We start from the raw sequence: 21,008 nt of genomic DNA, 5'->3' as shown, positions 1-21,008 counted from the left end.
TAGGAACAATAGTTCTGTATTTGCTAATTCAGTGTTCAGAGGGACTTTATAGAACACACCTGCCACAAATAATGAGAATCAAATGCTATGTGAGATTTAAATTAGCAAATTACCAGTGCAAAGGGATATATTATTTCAAAAATATTGAAAAGACTTTTAATTCCTTCTAGTTTAGTGTACTTTAGAGAGGCAAAATGTCACTCAGAATCACTAAATTATAATTGTAAATATGGCTTATTATGAAATAATTTCTACTTCATGATAAAATATAACAATACACTTTCATAGCAGTATTTTTTAAATTATATCTTCACCAAACAAAAAAGAAAATGCCAAAACTAAAATACATATACAAATTCAACAGATTTTCATCAAATCTGAAGTTTTCACTTCAGCTTCATCAAATCTAAAATAAAAATCATACAGGGTCCCCTGGAAATGATGAAGATCAGAAGGACCCATCCAAATTAAATACTGTAAAAACACAGATAACTGTGAAGTAAATATTCACTCATTGTAAATATAGGAAAACTGAGGGTCACAGAGTTAAAATAAGTTGCCAAGGGTCACACAGTTAATAAATAATAAAGGTGATATTCATTCAACTGCCTTAAAATCCTTTCCATTAACTCACACAACCTAAGTTACATTATATTTTTTTGAGCTGCTCAAAGTGTTAAAACATTGTACTTCTAAATCCTAAAAACATCCCTGCTGGGTAACCAGGTAATACGTTACTCTCTCTCAGATAAAGGGACATGGAACAAAATAATTTGGATGTCCAAGAGTGGAGTTGAGAACTAAGTGCAGATGATCTATTCCCTCATCCATCTATCCAACAAATCACAGAAATAGGCAGTGAATAAACTATACTCCTATGTGATTTAGTAATCTAGTAAGAACATACAGCAATCTAATAAGGGCACAAAGTAAACATAAGGGCAAAATGTATTTTTCAGAAGGACTTTTCAACAAAGCATGCTGTAAAGCCATTACTGTACAAGTGGTATCACAGGTATATAAGCATATAGGTAGGAAGGTGGGTGGTAAATGGATAAACAAATCTAGCTAATTACCTTGCTCACTGGGTGGAACACTTTTCAACAAGAAAATCTCACTTATGTTCCACAATTGGTTTTAAAAACACTACATACCCCATTAGAAGCCAGGACATCTTCTGTTTCTTCATCTTTGTGGTTGGCCTGGATTTCAAAAGGATTCCCATCACTACAGTACTGCTCAAACAAGGTCACTGTTTTTGAGGATGTTGAGGCTGGCTGCTTACTAGGTGAAACTGATGGGGAACGAGACTGTTCCATGAATTTAAATTCCTAGACATTAAAAAAAGGAGCCAGATACCTTTTAACAACAACAATAAAATTCAAGTACATAACATATTCCATCAAATAAATGTTGAGTTAGTGGAAAAAAAATAATCCTGATTCTGCAGGTTATTCACTTTTAAATCTTGAAAGTTGTCTGAAAGCAAAAACTTGAAAATATGTGCTCAAAGGTTTCCCTAAAGACAACTCAGTTGCTGTTATCACTTTAAAAAGTGTTATCTGCATCAAGCTACTTTTGGCTTAGTTTACAGAACTGCACAGAAAACTTTTGAAAATAACTTAAATTTGAATAATTCTAAAAATTTTAGCATAGTAGCAAAGACCTAGTAGAATATGATTTTAAGCAATAAAAAGGCCATAATAAAAATTAATCATTGTTAATAACTATATGTTTATACCATTTAAGGTACTGTATTTTATAAAAACACATCAGAATCTTTCTTTGTTATATTGATGTCTATAAACTTTCATTTCTTTTTCTTCATACACCTAGAAGTAGACAACACAAACACACATGCTAAGGTCAGACAATATGTCTTCTAGATTTAAGGTTTGCCATTAACCCATTAACTTCCTATATAATGTTGGGAATGTCACCTGGCTTCTCTGTGCCTCAATTTCTTCATCAATAAAATGAGAAAGTCAACCTCCAGTACAAGAACCACAATGCTAAAACTAAAGAGCTGTTCCCAGATGAGGAAACCAAAGTAGTCCAGAGGGATTCAGTGCCAAGTTCAAGACCACACTGCTTATTAGTGGAAGATATGGAATAATCTCTAAAGTTCCTTTGAGGGGCACCTGGGTGGCTCAATCAGTTAAGAGTCTGCCTTCAGCTCAGTCATGATCTCAGGGTCCTGGGATTGAGCCCCGCATCGGGCTCCCTGCTCAGTGGGGAGCCTGCTTTTCCCTTTCCCTCTGCCTGCAGCTCCCCCTGCTTGTTCTCTCTCTCTGTCAAATAAATAAATAAAATCTTAAAAAAAAAAGTTCCTTTGAATTATAAAACTCTTGATTTTTCACAAAAATCTGGTATACATTTTTCTTTTACCTTTTAGTCTTTTTAATATTAATCACAAATTTAAAATCTTTCATATTCAAAGATAATCTTAGAAATTACATGTTTGTTAAGTTTCAAATGATGTGTTTATTTTCTTTCCAAATTGCAGTTACACATTAAATCAGATCCATCATAATGCTCAAAAATTATGCCATTATTTTTATAATTCTAAACAGGGGGTGACTGTAATTTAAAGAGATGATTTTCTTTTAAACCGAATCTACAGGAATACAGGTATCAAGAGAACACTATCTCAGTTGTGAATAGTTTTCAAAGTAACTACTTTTTAAAATTGTTGTTAGAACACTTACCATGAGATCTACCCTCTTTTTTTTTTAAAGACTTTATCCATCCATTCGACAGAGAGAGACAAAGAAGGAGAGGGAACACAAGCAGGGGACATACTAGAGGGAGAAGCAGGCCTCCTGCCAAGCAGGGAGCCTGATGCAGGGCTCAATCCCAGGACCCTGGGATCATGACCTGAGCCAAAGGCAGATGCTTAACGAGTGAGCCATCCAGGCGCCCCTACCCTCTTTAAAAAAAAAAAAAAAAAAAAAAAAAAAAGATTTTATTTTTAAGTAATTTCCACATCCAATATGGGGCTAGAACCCACAACCCGGAGATCAAGAGTTGCCTACTCCACTGACTGAACCAGCCAGGCGCCCCAAGATCTACTCTCTTAAAAAAATGTTAAGTGTATTGTTAACTATAGGAAAAATCTTGTAAAATTCAAGGTAACTACTTTAAAGGACATAATGCTCACTTGGATGGAAATATTTCAAATGTATCTTGTAAAAAACTTTGATAATTACACCAAGTATATGTGGTCATACACACAGACACAATTTGATGGTTAAATAAGAACTCAAGTAAAATTATTTAAATAGGGATTCTAAAATCAATATTAGAATTCTAAATAATGTCAAGGAATCATCTAAGAATTCTAAAATAATGTTGGGGCATCTGCGTGGTGCAACTGGTTGAGCATGCGACTCTTGGTTTCAGCTCAGATCGTGATCTCAGGGTTGTGAGATTGAGCCCTGCATCAGGTTCCAAGCTCAGTGTGGAGTCTGCTTGAGTTTCTCCTTCTCCCTCTGCCTCTCCACCTACCCCCCAGCCCCCGTGCACCCTAGCTCTCTCTAAAATAAATAAACCTATAAAAAAAGAATTCTATATCAGAAAAATTAGATTTTAAACCAAAAACTATAATAAGAGATGAAGGACACTATATCATACTTAAAGGGTCTACCCAACAAGAAGATCTAATAATTGTAAATATCTATGCCTCTAACATGGGAGCAGCCAATTATATAGGCCAATTAATAACAAAAACAAAGAAACACATTGACAACAATACAATAATAGTAGGGGACTTTAAAACCCCCATCACTGAAATGGACAGATCATCTAAGCACATCGACAACAATACAATAATAGTAGGGGACTTTAACATCCCCCTCACTGAAATGGACAGATCATCTAAGCAAAAGATCAACAAGGAAATAAAGACTTTAAATGACACACAGGACCAAACAGACTTCACAGATATATTCAGAATATTCCATCCCAAAGCAACAGAATACACATTCTTCTCTAGTGCCCATGGAACATTCTCAGGAAGAGATCACATCTTAGGTCACAAATCAGGTCTCAACCGGTACCAAAAGATTGGGATCATTCCCTGCATATTTTCGGACCATAATGCTTTGAAACCAGAACTCAATCACAAGAGGAAAGTCAGAAAGAACTCAAATACAGGGAGGCTAAAGAGCATCCTACTAAAGAATGAATGGGTCAACCAGGAAATTAAAGAAGAATTAAAAACATTTATGGAAACAAACGAAAATGAAAACACAACTGTTCAAAATCTTTGGGATGCAGCAAAGGCAATGCTAAGAGGAAAGTATATAGCAATACAAGCCTTCCTCAAGAAACAAGAAAGGTCTCAAATACACAACCCAACCCTACACCTAAAGGAGCTGGAGAAAGAACAGCAAATAAAGCCTAAACCCAGCAAGAGAAGAGAAATAATAAAGATCAGAGCAGAAATCAATGAAATAGAAACCAAAAGAACAGTACAACAGATCAACGAAACTAGGAGCTGGTTCTTCAAAAGAATTAATAAGATTGATAAACCCCTGGCCAGACTTATCAAATAGAAAGAGATGGATTCCTGTCTCACATTGAGGTCTTTCATCCACTTTGAATTTATCTTTGTGAATGGTGTTAGAGAATGGTCGAGTTTCATTCTTCTGCATGTAGCTGTCCAATTTTCCCAGCACCATTTATTGAAGAGACTGTTTTTTTCCACTGCATGTTTTTTACTGCTTTGTCAAGATTATTTGACCATAGAGCTGAGGGTCCATATCTGGGTTTTCTATTCTGTTCCATTGGTCTATATGTCTGTTTTTGTGCCAGTACCATGCTGTCTTGGTGATCACAGCTTTGTAATAGAGCTTGAAATCGGGCAACGTGATGCCCCCAGCTTTGTTTTTCTTTTTCAACATTTCTGTGGCGATTCGGGGTCTTTTCTAATTCCATACAAATTTTAGGATTGTTTGTTCCAGCACTCTGAAAAATGTCATTGGAATTTTGATGTATTATATGGTGACTAACATAATAAAATTTAAAAAAAACGAAGAAGAAAGAGAAATGACCCAAATCAACAAAATCATGAATGAAAGAGGAGGGATCACAACCAACACCAAAGAAATACAAACAATTATAAGAACATATTATGAGCAACCATATGCCAGCAAATTAGATAATCTGGAAGAAATGGATGCAGTCCTAGAGATGTATAAACTACCAAAACAGAACCAGGAAGAAACAGAAAACCTGAACAGACCTATAACCGCTAAGGAAATTGAACCAGTAATCAAAAATCTCCCAACAAACAAAAGCCCAGGGCCAGATGGTTTCCCAGGGGAATTCTACCAAACATTTAAAGAAGAATTAATACTTATTCTTCTGAAACTGTTCCAAAAAATAGAAATGGAATGAAAACTTCCAAACTTGTTTTATGAGGCCACCATTACCTTGATCCCAAAACAAGACAAAGACCCTATCAAAAAGGAGTACAGACCAATATCCTTGATGAACATGGATGCAAAAATTCTCACCAAAATACTAGCCAATAGGATCCAACAGTACATTAAAAGGATTATTCACCACCACCAAGTGGGATTTATTCCTGGGCTGCAAGGTTGGTTCAACATCCGCAAACCAATCAATGTGATATAATACATTAATAAAAGAGAGAACAAGAACCATATGATCCTCTCCATCGATGCAGAAAAAGCATTTGACAAAGTACAGCATCCTTTCTTGATCAAAACTCTTCAGAGTATAGGGATAGAGGGTACATACCTCAACATCATAAAAGCCATCTATGAAAAACCCCCAGTGAATATCATTCTCAATGGGGAAAACTGAGCGCTTTCCCCCTAAGGTCAGGAACACGGCAGTGATGTCCACTATCACTACTGTTATTCAACACAGTATTAGAAGTCCTAGCCACAGCAATCAGACAAAAAAAAATAATAAAGGCATCCAAGCTAGCAAAGAAGAAGTCAAACTCACTCTCTGCAGATGATATGATACTTTCTGTGGAAAACCCAAAAGACTCCCCCCCAAAACTGCTAGAACTCATGCAGGAATTCAGTAAAGTGGCAGGATATAAAATCAATGCACAGAAATCAGTGGCATTCCTATACACCAACAACAAGACAGAAGAAAGAGAAATTAAGGAGTCGATCCCATTTACAATGCACCCAAAACCATAAGATACCTAGGAATAAATCTAACCAAAGAGGCAAAGAATCTGTACTCAGAAAAGTATAAAATACTCATGAAAGAAACTGAGGAAGACACAAAGAAATGGAAAAACGTTCCATGCTCATGGATTGGAAGAACAAAGATTGTTAAGATATCATTGCTACCTAGAGCCATCTACACATTCAATGCAATCCCTATCAAAATACCATCAACTTTTTTCAAAGAAATGGAACAAATAATCCTAAAATTTGTATGGAACCAGAAAAGACCCCGAACAGCCAGAGGAATGTTGAAAAAGAAAAGCAAAGCTGGCGGCATCACAATTCCGGACTTCCAGCTCTATTACAAAGCTGTCATCATCAAGACAGTATGGTACTGGCACAAAAACAGACACATAGATCAATGGAACAGAATCGAGAGCCCAGAAATGGACCCTCAACTGTGTGGTCAACTCATATTCGACAAAGCAGGAAAGAATGTCCAGTGAAAAAAAGACAGTCTCTTCAACAAATGGTGTTGGGAAAATTGGACAGCCACATGCAGAAGACTGAAACTGGACCATTTCCTTACACCACACACAAAAATAGACTCAAAATGGTTAAAAGACCTAAATGTGAGACAGCAGTCGATCAAAATCCTAAAGGAGAACACAGGGAGCAACCTCTTCGACCTCAGCCACAGCAACTTCTTCCTAGAAACATCGCCAAAGGCAAGGGAAGCAAGAGCAAAAATGAACTATTGGGACTTCATCAAGATAAAAAGCTTTTGCACAGCAAAAGAAACAGTCCACAAAACCAAAAGACAACCGACAGAACGGGAGAAGATATTTGCAAATGACATATAAGATAAAGGGCTAGTATCCAAAATCTATAAAGAACTTATCAAACTCAACACCCAAAGAACAAATGATCCAGTCAAGAAATGGGCAGAAGACATTTTTCCAAAGACACCCAAATAGCCAACAGACACATGAAAAAGTGCTCAACATCGCTCAGCATCAGGGAAATCCAAACCAAAACCTCAATGAGACACCACCTCACACCAGTCAGAATGGCTAAAATTAACAAGTCAGGAAACGACAGATGTTGGCGGGGATGCGGAGAAAGGGGAAGCCTCCTACACTGTTGGTGGGCATGCAAACTGGTGCAGCCACTCTGGAAAACTGTATGGAGGTTCCTCAAAAAGTTGAAAATAGAGCTACCATACGATCCGTCAATTGCACTACTGGGTATTTACCCCAAAGATACAAATGTAGGGATCTGAAGGGATATGTGCACCCCAATGTTTATAGCAGCAATGTCCACAATAGCCAAACTATGGGAAGAGCCAAGATGTCCATCAACAGATGAATGGAAAAAGAAGATGTGGTATATATACACAATGGAATATTATGCAGCCATCAAAAGGAATGAGATCTTGCCATTTGCAACAACGTGGATGGAACTGGAGTATATGCTGAGTGAAATAAGTCAATCAGAGAAAGACATGTATCATATGATCTCACTGATATAAGGAATTCTTAATCTCAGGAAACAAACTGAGGTTTGCTGGAATGGTGGGGGTTGGGAGGGATGGGGTGGCTGGGTGATAGACATCGGGGAGAGTATGTGCTATGGTGAGTGCTGTGACTCATGTAAGATTGTTGAATCACAGACCTGTACCTCTGAAACAAATAATACATTATATGTTTAAAAAAAAAAAAAAAGAAGATAGTAGGAAGGGAAAAATGAAGGGGGGGAATCGGAGGGGGAGACAAACCATGAGAGACTATGGACTCTGAGAAACAAACTGAGGGTTCGGTAGGGGGGGTGGGTTAGCCTGGTGATGGGTATTAAAGAGGGCACGTACTGAATGGAGCACTGGGTGTTATATGCAAACAATGAATCATGGAACACTACATCAAAAACTAATGATGTATGGTGATTAACATAACATAAAAAAAAGAATTCTAAAACGGTGTTAAAATCTTTGTTAATTTTGCTGTCTCTAAAGCATTTATTAATCGACATGTTTCACTGTATTTAATATTTCCACATTAGGAAAGGAATATGATAGAACTGGATAAGTAAGCTATTATACAATATAAGAATAAAGACTATCCCTATTAAAAACTTTTAATCATATATTCTTTACATTTATCTAGAATAAGAAAATTGCTTCTAGCAAGCCATTCCTTCCAAAGGCAAAATCTGAACATACCGGACCTTCTATACAGGGACCTATGTTTATACACTGTATTTTGACATTTGGTATTTGTAGGACACCATCTATCACACAAGGAATATTTATCTACAATGTGTTTCAACCAAGGGAAAACAAATCAGTTAATATTTTAACAGATTACATATTCTGTGAGGATTCAAGGAATTAGTTAACTAATAAAAATTAGTTAAGAGTATGTTTTGTAAATGCCTATTTTATTTTGGAGGCATTGTCTAACTACAGGTACACTTATGAGTTGCAACATAAATTAAGAGCCTATTAGTTCCTTTAAGAAATAACAAACAAACAAGAAATCACAAGCATTCTGCGAATATAAGCTTTTTCATTAAAGACCATCAAAATACAACTGATTAATTTTCTGCAAACTTTAAATAAAGCAGATCTCTTTCTGAAATCAAAAGAAAAAGACTGGCAAAAGAGTTTTCCTGAAGTATATAAAGTGAATTTGTAAAAAGAGACAGATTTTGACATCCATAAAAGGATCACTCTTATAAAAGAGGCTGGCTATTACTTTTAAGCAAGTAAGGAAAGATGCTATTAATGATTTTATAAATGATTTTTTAATATCTGCGTTTTTTTAAGACAACTAAATAAAAGACAGATTCATTTATTCCTAAGAGACACTTACATGAAGTTGCAAGATGCTGAAATTTGACTTCACAGGACAAAGCTCCCATGTCTCATTCTCTAGAAACATTCTCAGTTCATCAAGCCGTGTTCTTAAAAAAAGAAAACAAACACTCCAGAAAGTTAGAGGAAAAGTACACTGCACACAAGAATTAAGAAAATAAAATACAATTATAGAATTATCATCATAATCATAATCAACTTGGAGAATCTATTCAAAGCAACACAGCAAACACAAACATGTACTTTTACTTGTTAATATTTTATCATCTTTAAGAGAAAAAACTCTCAAATATTTACTAAACTCACAATATCTCTACTATATTACAAAAATAATGAATGTACAGGAAATGATATTTTTATTAAGGGATGAAACTAAAAGCTACTCCCAACTCACATACTTAAAATATCCCTAGCTAATCATATATCAATGCCAAAAAACAGAGAAATAATTTACAAAGTTTATGAGATCATTAATACTAATAAATGCTTTATGCTAAACAGCAAAGATCTTAATCATACTAAGCCACAAGATCAGGATAATTATCACTCTCCAGATATATTTAGCTCAGGGCCTCTCCCTACACAGCGGTTACAAATTAAATTACCAAGTATGGCACTTCCAGAGCCAGCACTGCACTAATCACTTACATCACATTGATCTCTTCTTTCCTTTTTAATGCTATTGTGGTTTACTGTCTATCCTGAATAATCAGTACATTATACAGGCAGTTCCAGAAAAGTAACTACTTCCTTCCAGTTGACCCAGGAAACAAAGGGCCAGTGCCTGCTCTACTTTTCCCCTTCTTGTAACAGCTTCATTGTTATTACTAACCTGCTAAAAACAAAATCTAGATTTTTTTTAATTCACATTTCTAAAGTAAAGAGGCAATAAATGGGTAAATCTGTAAAAACAAAAGCTGCTCCAAATATTAGAATTAACAGAAGGTGACTTTAAGATAACTATTATAATTAATGAAATAGAGAAAAAAAGATGTACAAAATGAATAGAAAGAAGTTCAAAGAATTGCAATAATAAAAAAAACAAAATCAGATATTCTGTAACTGAAAAATACAATTACCTTAAACTAAAAATTGGTTAAGCAGATGACAGGATTAATGAACTCAAAGACAGATCAATAGAAACTATCCACACTGAAGCACGAATTGAAAACAAAAATGGAAGCAACAGAAAAGATCATAAAAGATACAGGAGACACAGTCAAAACATCTAGTATGCATGAGATTGAATGGAGAAGATAGAATGAATGTAAGCAGTTTTGAAGAGGTAATGGCTGAGAGTATTCCAAAAGTGATTATGCCCAAATCTCACATCATATACAAAAATTAACTAAAAAGGACCACAGACCTAATATAAGAAGTAAAACTGTAAAAGTTTACAACTCTTACAATTCAACAAAAAGACAAACACCACAACTGAAAAATGGGCAAAGGTTTTAAATAGACATTTTGCAAAGATATACAAATGGCCAATAAGCATATAAAAAGATGCTGAATATCATTAGTCATTAGGAAATGTAAGTCAAAAACATAATGAGACATCACTTCATACCCACTAGGATAGCTATAATCAGAGACAGACCATAACAGGTGTCAATAAGGATTTGGAGAAATTAAGAGTCCTTATATAATGCTGATGGAAATTTAAAATGATAGAACCACTTTGGGAAAACAGTTTGGTAGTTCCTCAAATCGTTAAACATAGAGTTACCACTTAACACAGCAATTCCACTTTGTATTGGTTTCCTGTGGCTGCTGTAACAAACCACCAGAAACGGAGTGACTTAAAACAACAGAAATTTATTCTCTTATAGTTCTGGAGGCCAGAGTCTGAAACCAGTACCACTAGGTTGAAATCAAGCTGTTAGCAGGGCTACACTCTCTGCAGACCTCTGCACGTCATCTACCAATCTGTTCCTTGCCTCTTTCAGTTTATGGCAGTTACCACCATTCTGTGGCTTGTGGCCTTGGCACTCCAATCTCTGCCAATCTTCACATTACTTTCTCCTGTGTGTGTCTTTTCCTCTGTGTCTGTGTCAAATCCCCCTGTCTGTGTCCAAGCATGAGAAAACTCTATGTGCCATTATTGTCTTTTAAGATGGAAATGGTCGTGCTCAAGGACTGCAGAGAAGCTTCTAGAAGCCGAGAATGTTCCCAAGCTGACAGCCACCATGAAAATAGGGATCTCAGTCCTGAGATCACAAGAAACTGAATTCTGCCAACATCCTGAATGTGCTCAGATATGGATTCCTCCCCAAAGCCTTCAGATCAGAGCCCAGCCCTGCTGATCTTTTGATTTTGGCCCTGTGAGATTCGTAAAAGCTGAGCACCTAGACAAGCCGATCCAGACTTCTAACCTCAGAACGGTGGCATAATAAATGGATGTTGTTTTAAGCTGTTAAGCTCATGTCAATTTATTACATAATAATATAAAACTATTACAGTGATAAAAGGTACCAACTCACAGACAAAAGCAGCTCAGTGAACCCTCTGCATAAAGAGTATATAGGAAACAAGATAGAAAGTAAATGATAAAAACATAAAAAAACTAAAAGGATAAGAAAAGAAATGCAGTTACAAAGTTAGTTCTTGCACTATTCTGGAAGTAGACTAACCTACGGTCAACTATAACAGAACAGGAGCGCATATTGAAGAGACAGTAACCACTACAAGAATCTATTTTTAAAAAGCTAACTGAGAAACAAAATAGTATTAAAATATATGCATGATCAATCCAAAAGAAAGGAAGACAAAATATAAATAGAAAAAGAATAACACTTTTAGAAATAAAACAGTAATATGATGGATTTAAATCCAACTATACCAATAAATACATTAAATGGAAATAAAACAAAAACCAGTTCAAACAAAATACAAAAATCATATGACTGGATTTAAACACAACAAGATAATCTATATGCTGTTTACAAGAGACACACTTTAAATATAAGCCCATAATTAGATTGAAAGTAAAAATTACACACAAGCATGATTTCTTAAAATTGAGATAGGGTGGAATTTTATCAAATTTTTTTTCTTCATCTATAGGATTTTTCCTATATTCTGTTAATTAGTAAATTAAATTAATTTTAAATATTTAGCCAACATATGGGATTTCTCCTATACTCTGTTAATTAGCAAATTAAATTTTAAATATTTAGCCAACTTTGTTCTCCTATAATACTACCTGTTTGCGATGTCATTATCCTTTTTAGATATCACTGAATGTAATTTGCTAATATTTGTTAACAATTTTTACATCTGTGTTCTTATGAGATACTCCCCTATAATTTTTCTTTTTTGTAATGTCCTTGTTATGTTTTGGTATCAGTGTTATGCTGGCTTCACAAAATAATTTACAAAGCATTCCCTCTTTCTCCAGTCTCTGAAAGAGCTGGTGTTGATATTTCCTCCTTAAATATTGAGTAGAATTTACCAGGGAAGGCAGCAGGCCTAGAGATGGAAGTGTTTTTAAAAAATACAGATTCAATTTCTTTAAGAGACACAAGTCTATCAGATATTCCGTATTTTATTTTGTCAGCTTATTAAGTTTGGTTTTATAAGAAATTTGTTCAACTACATTGTCAATTTTATTAGCATAAAGTTGTTCCTATCATTTTATTATGTATCTACATCACTACACATTTACTGTATTCTTTTTTTAAATTGAAGTATAGTTGACACACTATTACATTTTTAATGTCTAGGATCTATAGATCAACTCCTGCTAATATTGGTAATTTGTGTTGTTCTTGTTGTTTTTGCTCAGTGTTACTAGTAGGTTTATAGAATTCTATTATACATTTGCTTTCTGTTTCATTGATTTCTGCTCTATAATCTTCCTCCCTCTGTTTCCTTTTGTTTAATTTGCTGTCATTTTTGTAACTTATTGAAATGGAAGGTTAGGGCATTAATTTTCAAACTTTCTTCTTTTCCAAAAAATACACTTACAGCTAGAAATTCTCCCCTCTGCTTTGGATCCCATAATTTTGATGCCATGGTTTTATTACTATTCACTTAAAAAGATTTTCTAACTCCCAATATGATTTCTTCTTTGACCACTGGAAACAGGTTGTTTAACTTCCAAAAACTGGTGCATTTTCTTGTTGTCTCTCATTTATTTCTAGTTTAACTCACTGTGGTCAGAGAATGAAAGCTCTATGATTTCAATCCTTTCAAGCCTCCCCCGCTGAGCAGGGAGCCTGATGCGGGGCTCAATCTCAGGACCCTGGGATCATGACCTGAGCCGAAGGCATATGCTTAACCAACTGAGCCACACAGGCACCCCAATCCTTTTACATTTTTAAAGAACCTGCTTTACGGCACAGTGGATCAATTTTGATAAACTTCTTGTGTGCTCTTGAAAAAAAATATATACTCTGCAACTGTTGTGTGGGTCTCTCTCTCACACATGCAGACACACACACACACACACACACACACACACACAAAAGGCAAATGTTATTGAATATGTTAGTTGAACACATATCTTCAGTGATTTTTTTCTGCTTCCATTATCACTCACTAAAAGTGGCATACAAAAAAATTCTATGATTATAGAATTATTTCTCCTTTTAGTCTAAATATTTTGCTTTATATGTTTTGGAGTTGTTTTGGAGTTGAGGCATACAAATTTAGGATTGTTATATCTTCCTAAGGAACACTCTCTTATCATTATGAAAGTATTCTCTTTATTTTTAGCAATACTTCTTGACTTAAAGTATACTTTGTCTTAGGAATTTCTCTAATCTGACATAAAGTATCTATAAAAGCCTACCACAAATATCATACCTAATGACAAAGCACTGCACAATAAAGATACCCTTGTCACCACGTCTATTCAAAATTGTATCAGAGGTCCTAACTAGTACAAAGATTAGAAATGAATATATAAAACCATCATTATTCACAAATGGCATAAATGTATACACAGAAAATTCAAAAGAATCTCCCAACTATTAGGTCTAATAAAATGCTTTAGCCACCAGATCACAGGAATTTCAGGTCAACATAAAAAAACAAACAGCTTAAATATGTATATATATGTATGTGTATATAAGTATGTGTATGTGCAAGAAACAACTGGAAACTTTAAATAAAAAGCAAAAACAATTCAGAATGGCATAAAAAAATATTTATACAATGCTAAAAACAGGCAAGACTAATCAATAGTGATATAAGCCAAAATAGCAGTTATCTCTAAGGATGGTTTTGAATGAGAAAGGACACAAGAGATCCTTCCAGGGTAGTGGAAAAATTCTGTATCTTAACCTGGGTGGTTTATGTGGTATATAGATATGTAAAAATTGATGGAGTTGTACATTAAGATGTGTGTACTTTTATATTACACTTTAATATATTTTTTTCAAAAGAAAAAACCTGAATAATCCTCTCATTCCCCTAACTAAACTGTCTGCAATAAAGGCAGGCTTGTTTTAAAAATCTGGCCACAGAGGGCTGTAGGCAACATCAATACACTTGTGAAGGGTCACAAGGTCACGACTAGTAGACAGCAGAGAGGCCCTGATTTCCAAATCTTTCTTTTCATTGCACCACTGTTGAAAAAACATAGTCAAAGGCAAAAATCTACTTATTTTGTGACTGTGAATGATAAATTCGTTAATATTATCCAAATTGATTCATTAAAGCCACGGAAAACTTCCTTTACATCTCTTTGCCCAAGAACATTTTTACACAAATTGGAAGATTTGCATTTTACTTTTTTCTTCTATTTGACTCTACTAATACACATAAAGAATAAGTTACGATGAAAAGCAGTGAGTTCATAAATTACAAACTGCAATCAGATGCGGAATAACAGAAATGAATGCTGACCTATTATGTGAAAAGCAATTGTAATTATTACTGTTTAAGCAGTTCAGGTGCCCCCTATGTCTTTAAGAAACAAGATATAAATAGGATACAAAGAAGCTTCTGTGGACTACAAGAGAATAGGTACAATACAAATAAAATTTAAAAGATTTTAAAGGGCAAGTATAGTAAAGAAGACAATAACCAATCTAAGAGGCATCTCAAATATGCTGATCTACTAATTAAAGGAAAAAAATATCCACGAATTGGAACTGTGTGAAATCCAGATCTTTTAATTAACCTGATAAAAGACTTGATGCAATAAAAGGCAGATTCCAAAAACAAATGATAAAAACGAACACTTCAAGAAAGGTAAAGATTCCACTACAAGCCTGCCACATTTAAAGAGAAGGAACTTGATGCTCAGAGAAATAAGAAAACCAAATTACAGAGGTGGTAAAGCTAGTAGGTAGTACAGAGGTAGGAACCCAAGTCCACTGAAAACACCACACTGGCCCAAACATTTTCTCAGCAGGAAAAAAACTGGAAATCAATAACAACAGTATAAACTAAGAGGAGTTTAAGAGTGGTCTACCTACTATTATTATAAACTATGGCAGAGGGAGTTAGTCTGACATCAGATAGTAGCATGAAGACTTTGTTCTCATTTTACCTTCAAAATTTAAGCCCTATTGTATAGTTTAGAAATGTAAATGTTTTTACTTTTAAATAATCTAATTTACAGTATTTTAAATATTAAAGATAATTTATTGGTACCATTATCACCAAGTCCATTTGTTTTCTAAAAATATTTCTCCTATTTTCCCAAGGAATATAGCAGAGAGTTGCAACAATTACCTCCTATCCCACACACATTCTCTTATACAACATGACCTTAGCACTCCCCCATCAAATGTACCTCCTCTTGAATCTGGGTAGCCTCATGACATGCTTGTATTCAATGGAATATGGTGGAAGGACTACATGACTTCTACGCCTACATCAGAAAAAGCCATGAAAGCTTCTGCCTGGGTCTTTTGGAAAACTAGTGCTGCGGGAAGCCAGGCGCCATATAAGAGAAGTCCAACCACCCTGAGATCATCATAGTGGAAAGGCCACATGCAGGCACTCTGGCTAACAAACTCAACTGTGTACATCCTTCTAGCCATCTCCACCAAGGTGCAAGCAAAGCCATTCTGGATTCTCTAGACAAACCCTACCATCAGCTGAGTACTACTCAGTCACCTCAGCCAATCCTCTAAGAAGCAGAAGATTCATTCAGTTCATCTCTTCCTAAATTCCCGACTCACAGATTACATGAAATAATGATAAAATGATGGTGGTTTTAAACCATAAGTTTCAGGATAGTTTGTTATGCAACAATAGTAGTTAAAACGTAAGTTGGACACTTACAAATTTAAACCTTTACATTTGTTAAGATTGTTTCCTTAAAAAAAAAAATCTGAGACCTAGCATAAAAAAACTAAAATTATTGATCACTTATTTACTGCCCTCTCTGAAACCTTAACGAAAAGTGCTTATTGGGCAGAGAATATATGGAGGGAGAAAAAGCAAGTGAGTTCTACAAGATACAAGGCCCAGTACTCAAAAAAACAAAAAAGATTAAATCACTTCGTCCAGGCAGAAAACAAAGAGAAGTATATGGATAATAAACTTGATCCTAGAAACACACATTTTGAAGCTACTTAAAAAATAAACCTTTCTTACTCAGGCAATGGGAAAGTTTTTCTCCCTGAAAGGATAGGTAACCTCTCCCCTCTTTTAACACCAGTCACTGTACCTTCAGGATCCTCGAAAATGTAAGATTTGATCATTAGAGTAATTACAAATTAAAGTGCACTTGTTAAATAGAATGTTCTGGCAATTACACTACATAATCTCTATGTTATTATTGTTTAAATCAGATAATTTATGCTTTTGGGACTTCTGCAACATCTGGCAGAAGAATGATAGCATTGGATGTATACAAACTTAGCACTGAACATAAAGGAATTTGGGGGAATAAAACCTATATTTTTGTAAGATAAGAATTCACATTGATAGAGACTGTGTTCCCTCACAGTCTAATGTAATTTTGCCCTAGAAAAAGATAATGGCATACAGACTTTTTATACAACTACCACAAGCAACATGAATACACTTTATATAAATAGATGTTCCACCCAAAGGTAAATGGCATACAGACTTTTATACAACTACCATAAGCAACATGAATACACTTTATATAAATAGATGTTCCACCCAAAGGTAAAATGCTTTTATTTTCACCTTTTTATTATGCCGACATCTTTAAACCAATAGCCTAAGCGGACTCTAAGTCAGAATAATTTGGTCTAAGAATTTCTTGATTCTCAGGATCTCTATTTGGCAATAGAAGATCATGAAACAATTGTAAGCATATTTTAACACTTTTATTAACAAAACCAAAACCCACTTGATCTATAGTTCACCATGTTTCATACTGCCTTTAAGTATTTATGTAGTATGATCTGGTGAAGAAGATACTAAATTGGAATTTAACAGATTTAGATGCATCACTAGCTAATGTAATGACTTTCGTCAATTCAGTATTATGTACATCATTTCTAAATCACCCGTTAAGTTTATCTTGCTTATAAAGAAAAAGATTTACTTCAGAACACATTAATGGTTGGCATTAACTTTACTAAATGATTTTTATTACAATTTTCCAAATGGCAGCTGTTGGACAGATAGTGACCATAGCCAGTATATAAGCTGGGGATAGAGAAGAATACTTTTAGAAAAGTTAAATCTTTACTTTTTAACCTATTCCAATATTCCAGTATACAACACAGCAAGAAAAAAAGGGCAAGATCTACAGGCAACACTTATGGAGACCTTTTCATCTAGCCACCCCATTTTGCAGTTGATAGAACCATCAGCCAGAGTTAAATGATTTGTCCAGTTTCAGAGAGCTGGCAAACACCAAAAGTGGAATAAGAACCCAAGTCTAGTATCTCCCGGTCCAGCTCTCCTTCTGAAAGAACCATACAGCCTTTTCAATGGGAAACAAATTTCACATATATTTCTAAGAGAAGTCCATTAAAAAGTTGAGTGTTTTGGAAACAGTTAATAATTCATTTCTAGTCTCTAATTTCATCAAGGTAAACTTTGGTGAGGAATCTCCATCATGGTCATAGTCTATAAATGCCCAGACCTGGCTGCCATAATGACAGATACCTTATGACAATAAGTAACGTAGAATGCAGAATGGAGACCATTAAATAAATCAGGGTTTTTTTTCATCACACACGTTGTGCAGTCACTAGGAACACAAAAGGTCTCCCAGTTGTCTTACTGACTAAAAGTAATCTTTGGGAAATGGACATCTGTCATGCTTTCATTCTGACAGGTAAGTGAGGCTTCTGGCTCGTTCATAGTTCCTTATCCTTTCCCATCTATGATTTAAAAACTCCTCCTTTTGTACAGCAATGTGTACAAGCCAGGCCATCTGTTTCAGCAGAGCTTAAATTTTAACAGGAAAAAAATATATACAAATAAAGGCAGTGTTAGTGTTTCATGCTCTCCCCTTACTACTGTTTTCCTGAGGTTTAATCAATTAAAAAAATTTTTTTTAAATCTTCTAAACATTCTTTTCAATTCAACTACAAAGGCCAAAGGCTCTGCTTTGGTACAGGATCAATTTAAATCTCTTTCAAAACATATTTAATAGTTCACAACAAAGAACACTTGTACTTAAATATATTTAATAATTAATTAATCATTGGTTTGATGTCCAATAATCTCTCTTCTGACATGGCACCTATCACTATGACCAGGTATTGACTCTGAACAAGAAGAAAAAGCAGAATTAAACATACATACATACATACATACATACATAAATCATTGAGACAGGAAAAAAAACAATAAAATAAAATAAAATTGGGGTGCCTGGGTGGCTCAGTCATTAGTCTGCCTTCAGCTCAGGTCATGATCCCAGGGTTCTGGGATCGAGCCCATCGGGCTCCCTGCTCAGTGGGAAGCCTGCTTATCCCTCTCGCACTCCCCCTGCTTGTGTTCCCTCTCTCGCTGTGTCTCTCTCTGTCAAATAAATAAATAAAATCTTTAAAAAATAATAATAATAATAAATAAAAATAAATAAAATCACCAAATAACAAAATCAAAACATAATTCTAAAAAATAAAAATGTAGAATAAAAAGATACAACAATTCAACTGATAAAATATATATAAGGAATATAGTACAGTCTCCACCTTATATCAGGAAAGGTCTAATAAACAGCTCTCAATTTAATGCTGCTTTAAGCATACAATCACACTGCTAATTAAACACTCTTTCCCATCTTCTTCCATTCCCAAAACCATTCCTAATCACGCTTTCTAAAGTCAGTAGTGACTGTTTTGCAATGTCATACATAATTTTGACTTTGTAGCTAGATTCTGAATATCATGCCTTCTTCTATAGAACGTTCTTACTCTTAAGAGGCAGATGCTTTCAAGTAACCCCTCACTGAGTGCTGCCTCTAGTGATTTAACTCCCTTATTAGCTCACACCATATATGCAGATACAGGATAGTGGCCAAATTCTTTCGGTGAACTCCAGTAGAATAATCACCTTTCACCCATAAAGAAATTGGTTCAATATTTAGTTCAACATTTTGAGCCTCTCAGGACAATCTATCAAAATTTACAATAAATAAGGAATGAGAATATTTTATGATATTTTTGGCAAAAAAAAAAAAGTCCTTAACCATGGCAAAATGAACTACAAAGGAATTCTTTCAAATTCAAAAGTAATTGTTTTAGGGGCTCCTGGGTGGCTCAGTTGGTTAAGTGACTGCCTTCAGCTCAGGTCATGATCCCAGGGTTCTGGTACCGAGTCCCCAATTGGACTCCCTGCCCAGCAGGGAGCCTGCTTCTCCCTCTCTCTCTCTGCTGCTCCCCCTGCTTGTGCTCTCTCACTCTCTGTCAAATAAATAAATAAAATCTTTAAAAAAAAATTGTTTTAAACCAATTAATGCTATAAGGTTTAAGCATTAGACAAAGTATTCTCATTACCTAAATAAGTCTATTCATATTTTATTACAGTTCTTACCTATGGTAGTTCTTAAAATAGTTGACACTCTGTTTTCTAATGGACTCTTGCAAAACTTCAGATTTGCTACCACAAAATTCTTCTCCAACTTGCATCAACCTAGTTGGATAAAAAGATTTATATAAATTTCAGCAACATTCTTATTACAGAACAAAAGTAGTCCAGGTCATCTTTCTTCAAAGATAACACACCATAAAAATGGATGTTTGAAGAAATTCTAACGTTCACAAATTCATTATGGTTTACAGACATCTGAAGGGCAGAAATATTTAAACACACTCACACACACCCAGCAGAAATTAGATTATGAATGTTCAATTGTCTTCATTTCCATGAAAAAGTTATACATAACTCACTGATTCATGATTTCTTTGATTATCATGGTTGGATGACTCAAACTAAAGAATAAAACAAGATTTCACACAGTACCTGCTGATTATATCCAAAACAAAGATGAAATCATCATATTTAAATATAGACAAATCTGTTCCAAGCAAGTAGGTTTTTACTTTTAGCTGAACATCCTGCAAAACAAAACAAAAAAATATTTCAAGTAAACCCAAAATATAGAATATAAGCTCCCAGAACCATTTATTCTATACTTACACATTGAAATGAGACAGGAATACATTCTTAAGAATATATATTTAGGCCAATAATCAATATTCTCACAGTGATATCACTGAAACAATTCCATAAACATCAGATATAAAAATAATGATGACAATCATCATTAATACATACACATATGCAAGATAAAAATTATATCCTCATTTTGGATATGAAGATAAAAATCATCATCATTCATGTGTGGCTTGGTAGGCTAGAAACTCCAAAATAATCAATTCAAAAATAATTAGAATAATCAGTTCAAAAATAATTAGAATTAATAAGATAACTATGTGATTATGTGCAATACATAAAAATTAAGTTTTCGTGTATTTCTGCTATTGTATCTTAAAATGAGATTCCATTAAAATAAAAATTAAAAATATAATGTACTTAGGAATAATTTTAATAGGCAACAACAGACCTGTAAGAAAAAGCTAACA

General features: G+C 34.6%; 1 protein-coding gene across 1 annotated transcript in view; it reads right to left on the bottom strand.

Annotated features, from left to right (window-relative positions):
* VPS50 (VPS50 subunit of EARP/GARPII complex) overlaps positions 1 to 21,008 on the bottom strand; it is a 139,923-nt gene that overhangs the window by 44,380 nt on the left and 74,535 nt on the right. Inside the window, exons 15-18 of the mRNA XM_028119657.2 lie at positions 20,386 to 20,480; positions 19,957 to 20,055; positions 9,026 to 9,116; positions 1,155 to 1,331 (exon numbers count right to left, since the gene is read on the bottom strand). Coding sequence (XP_027975458.1) covers positions 1,155 to 1,331; positions 9,026 to 9,116; positions 19,957 to 20,055; positions 20,386 to 20,480 — 462 coding nt within the window. The remainder of the gene's footprint in view (positions 1 to 1,154; positions 1,332 to 9,025; positions 9,117 to 19,956; positions 20,056 to 20,385; positions 20,481 to 21,008) is intronic.

This window comes from Eumetopias jubatus, unplaced genomic scaffold (genome assembly GCF_037043125.1).
Source record: "Eumetopias jubatus isolate StellerSeaLion01/CBP00866 unplaced genomic scaffold, mEumJub1_p1.0 scaffold_14, whole genome shotgun sequence".
In the NCBI taxonomy this organism is placed as follows: Eukaryota; Metazoa; Chordata; class Mammalia; order Carnivora; family Otariidae; genus Eumetopias; species Eumetopias jubatus.
This window is presented reverse-complemented; position numbering and strand designations above follow the sequence as displayed.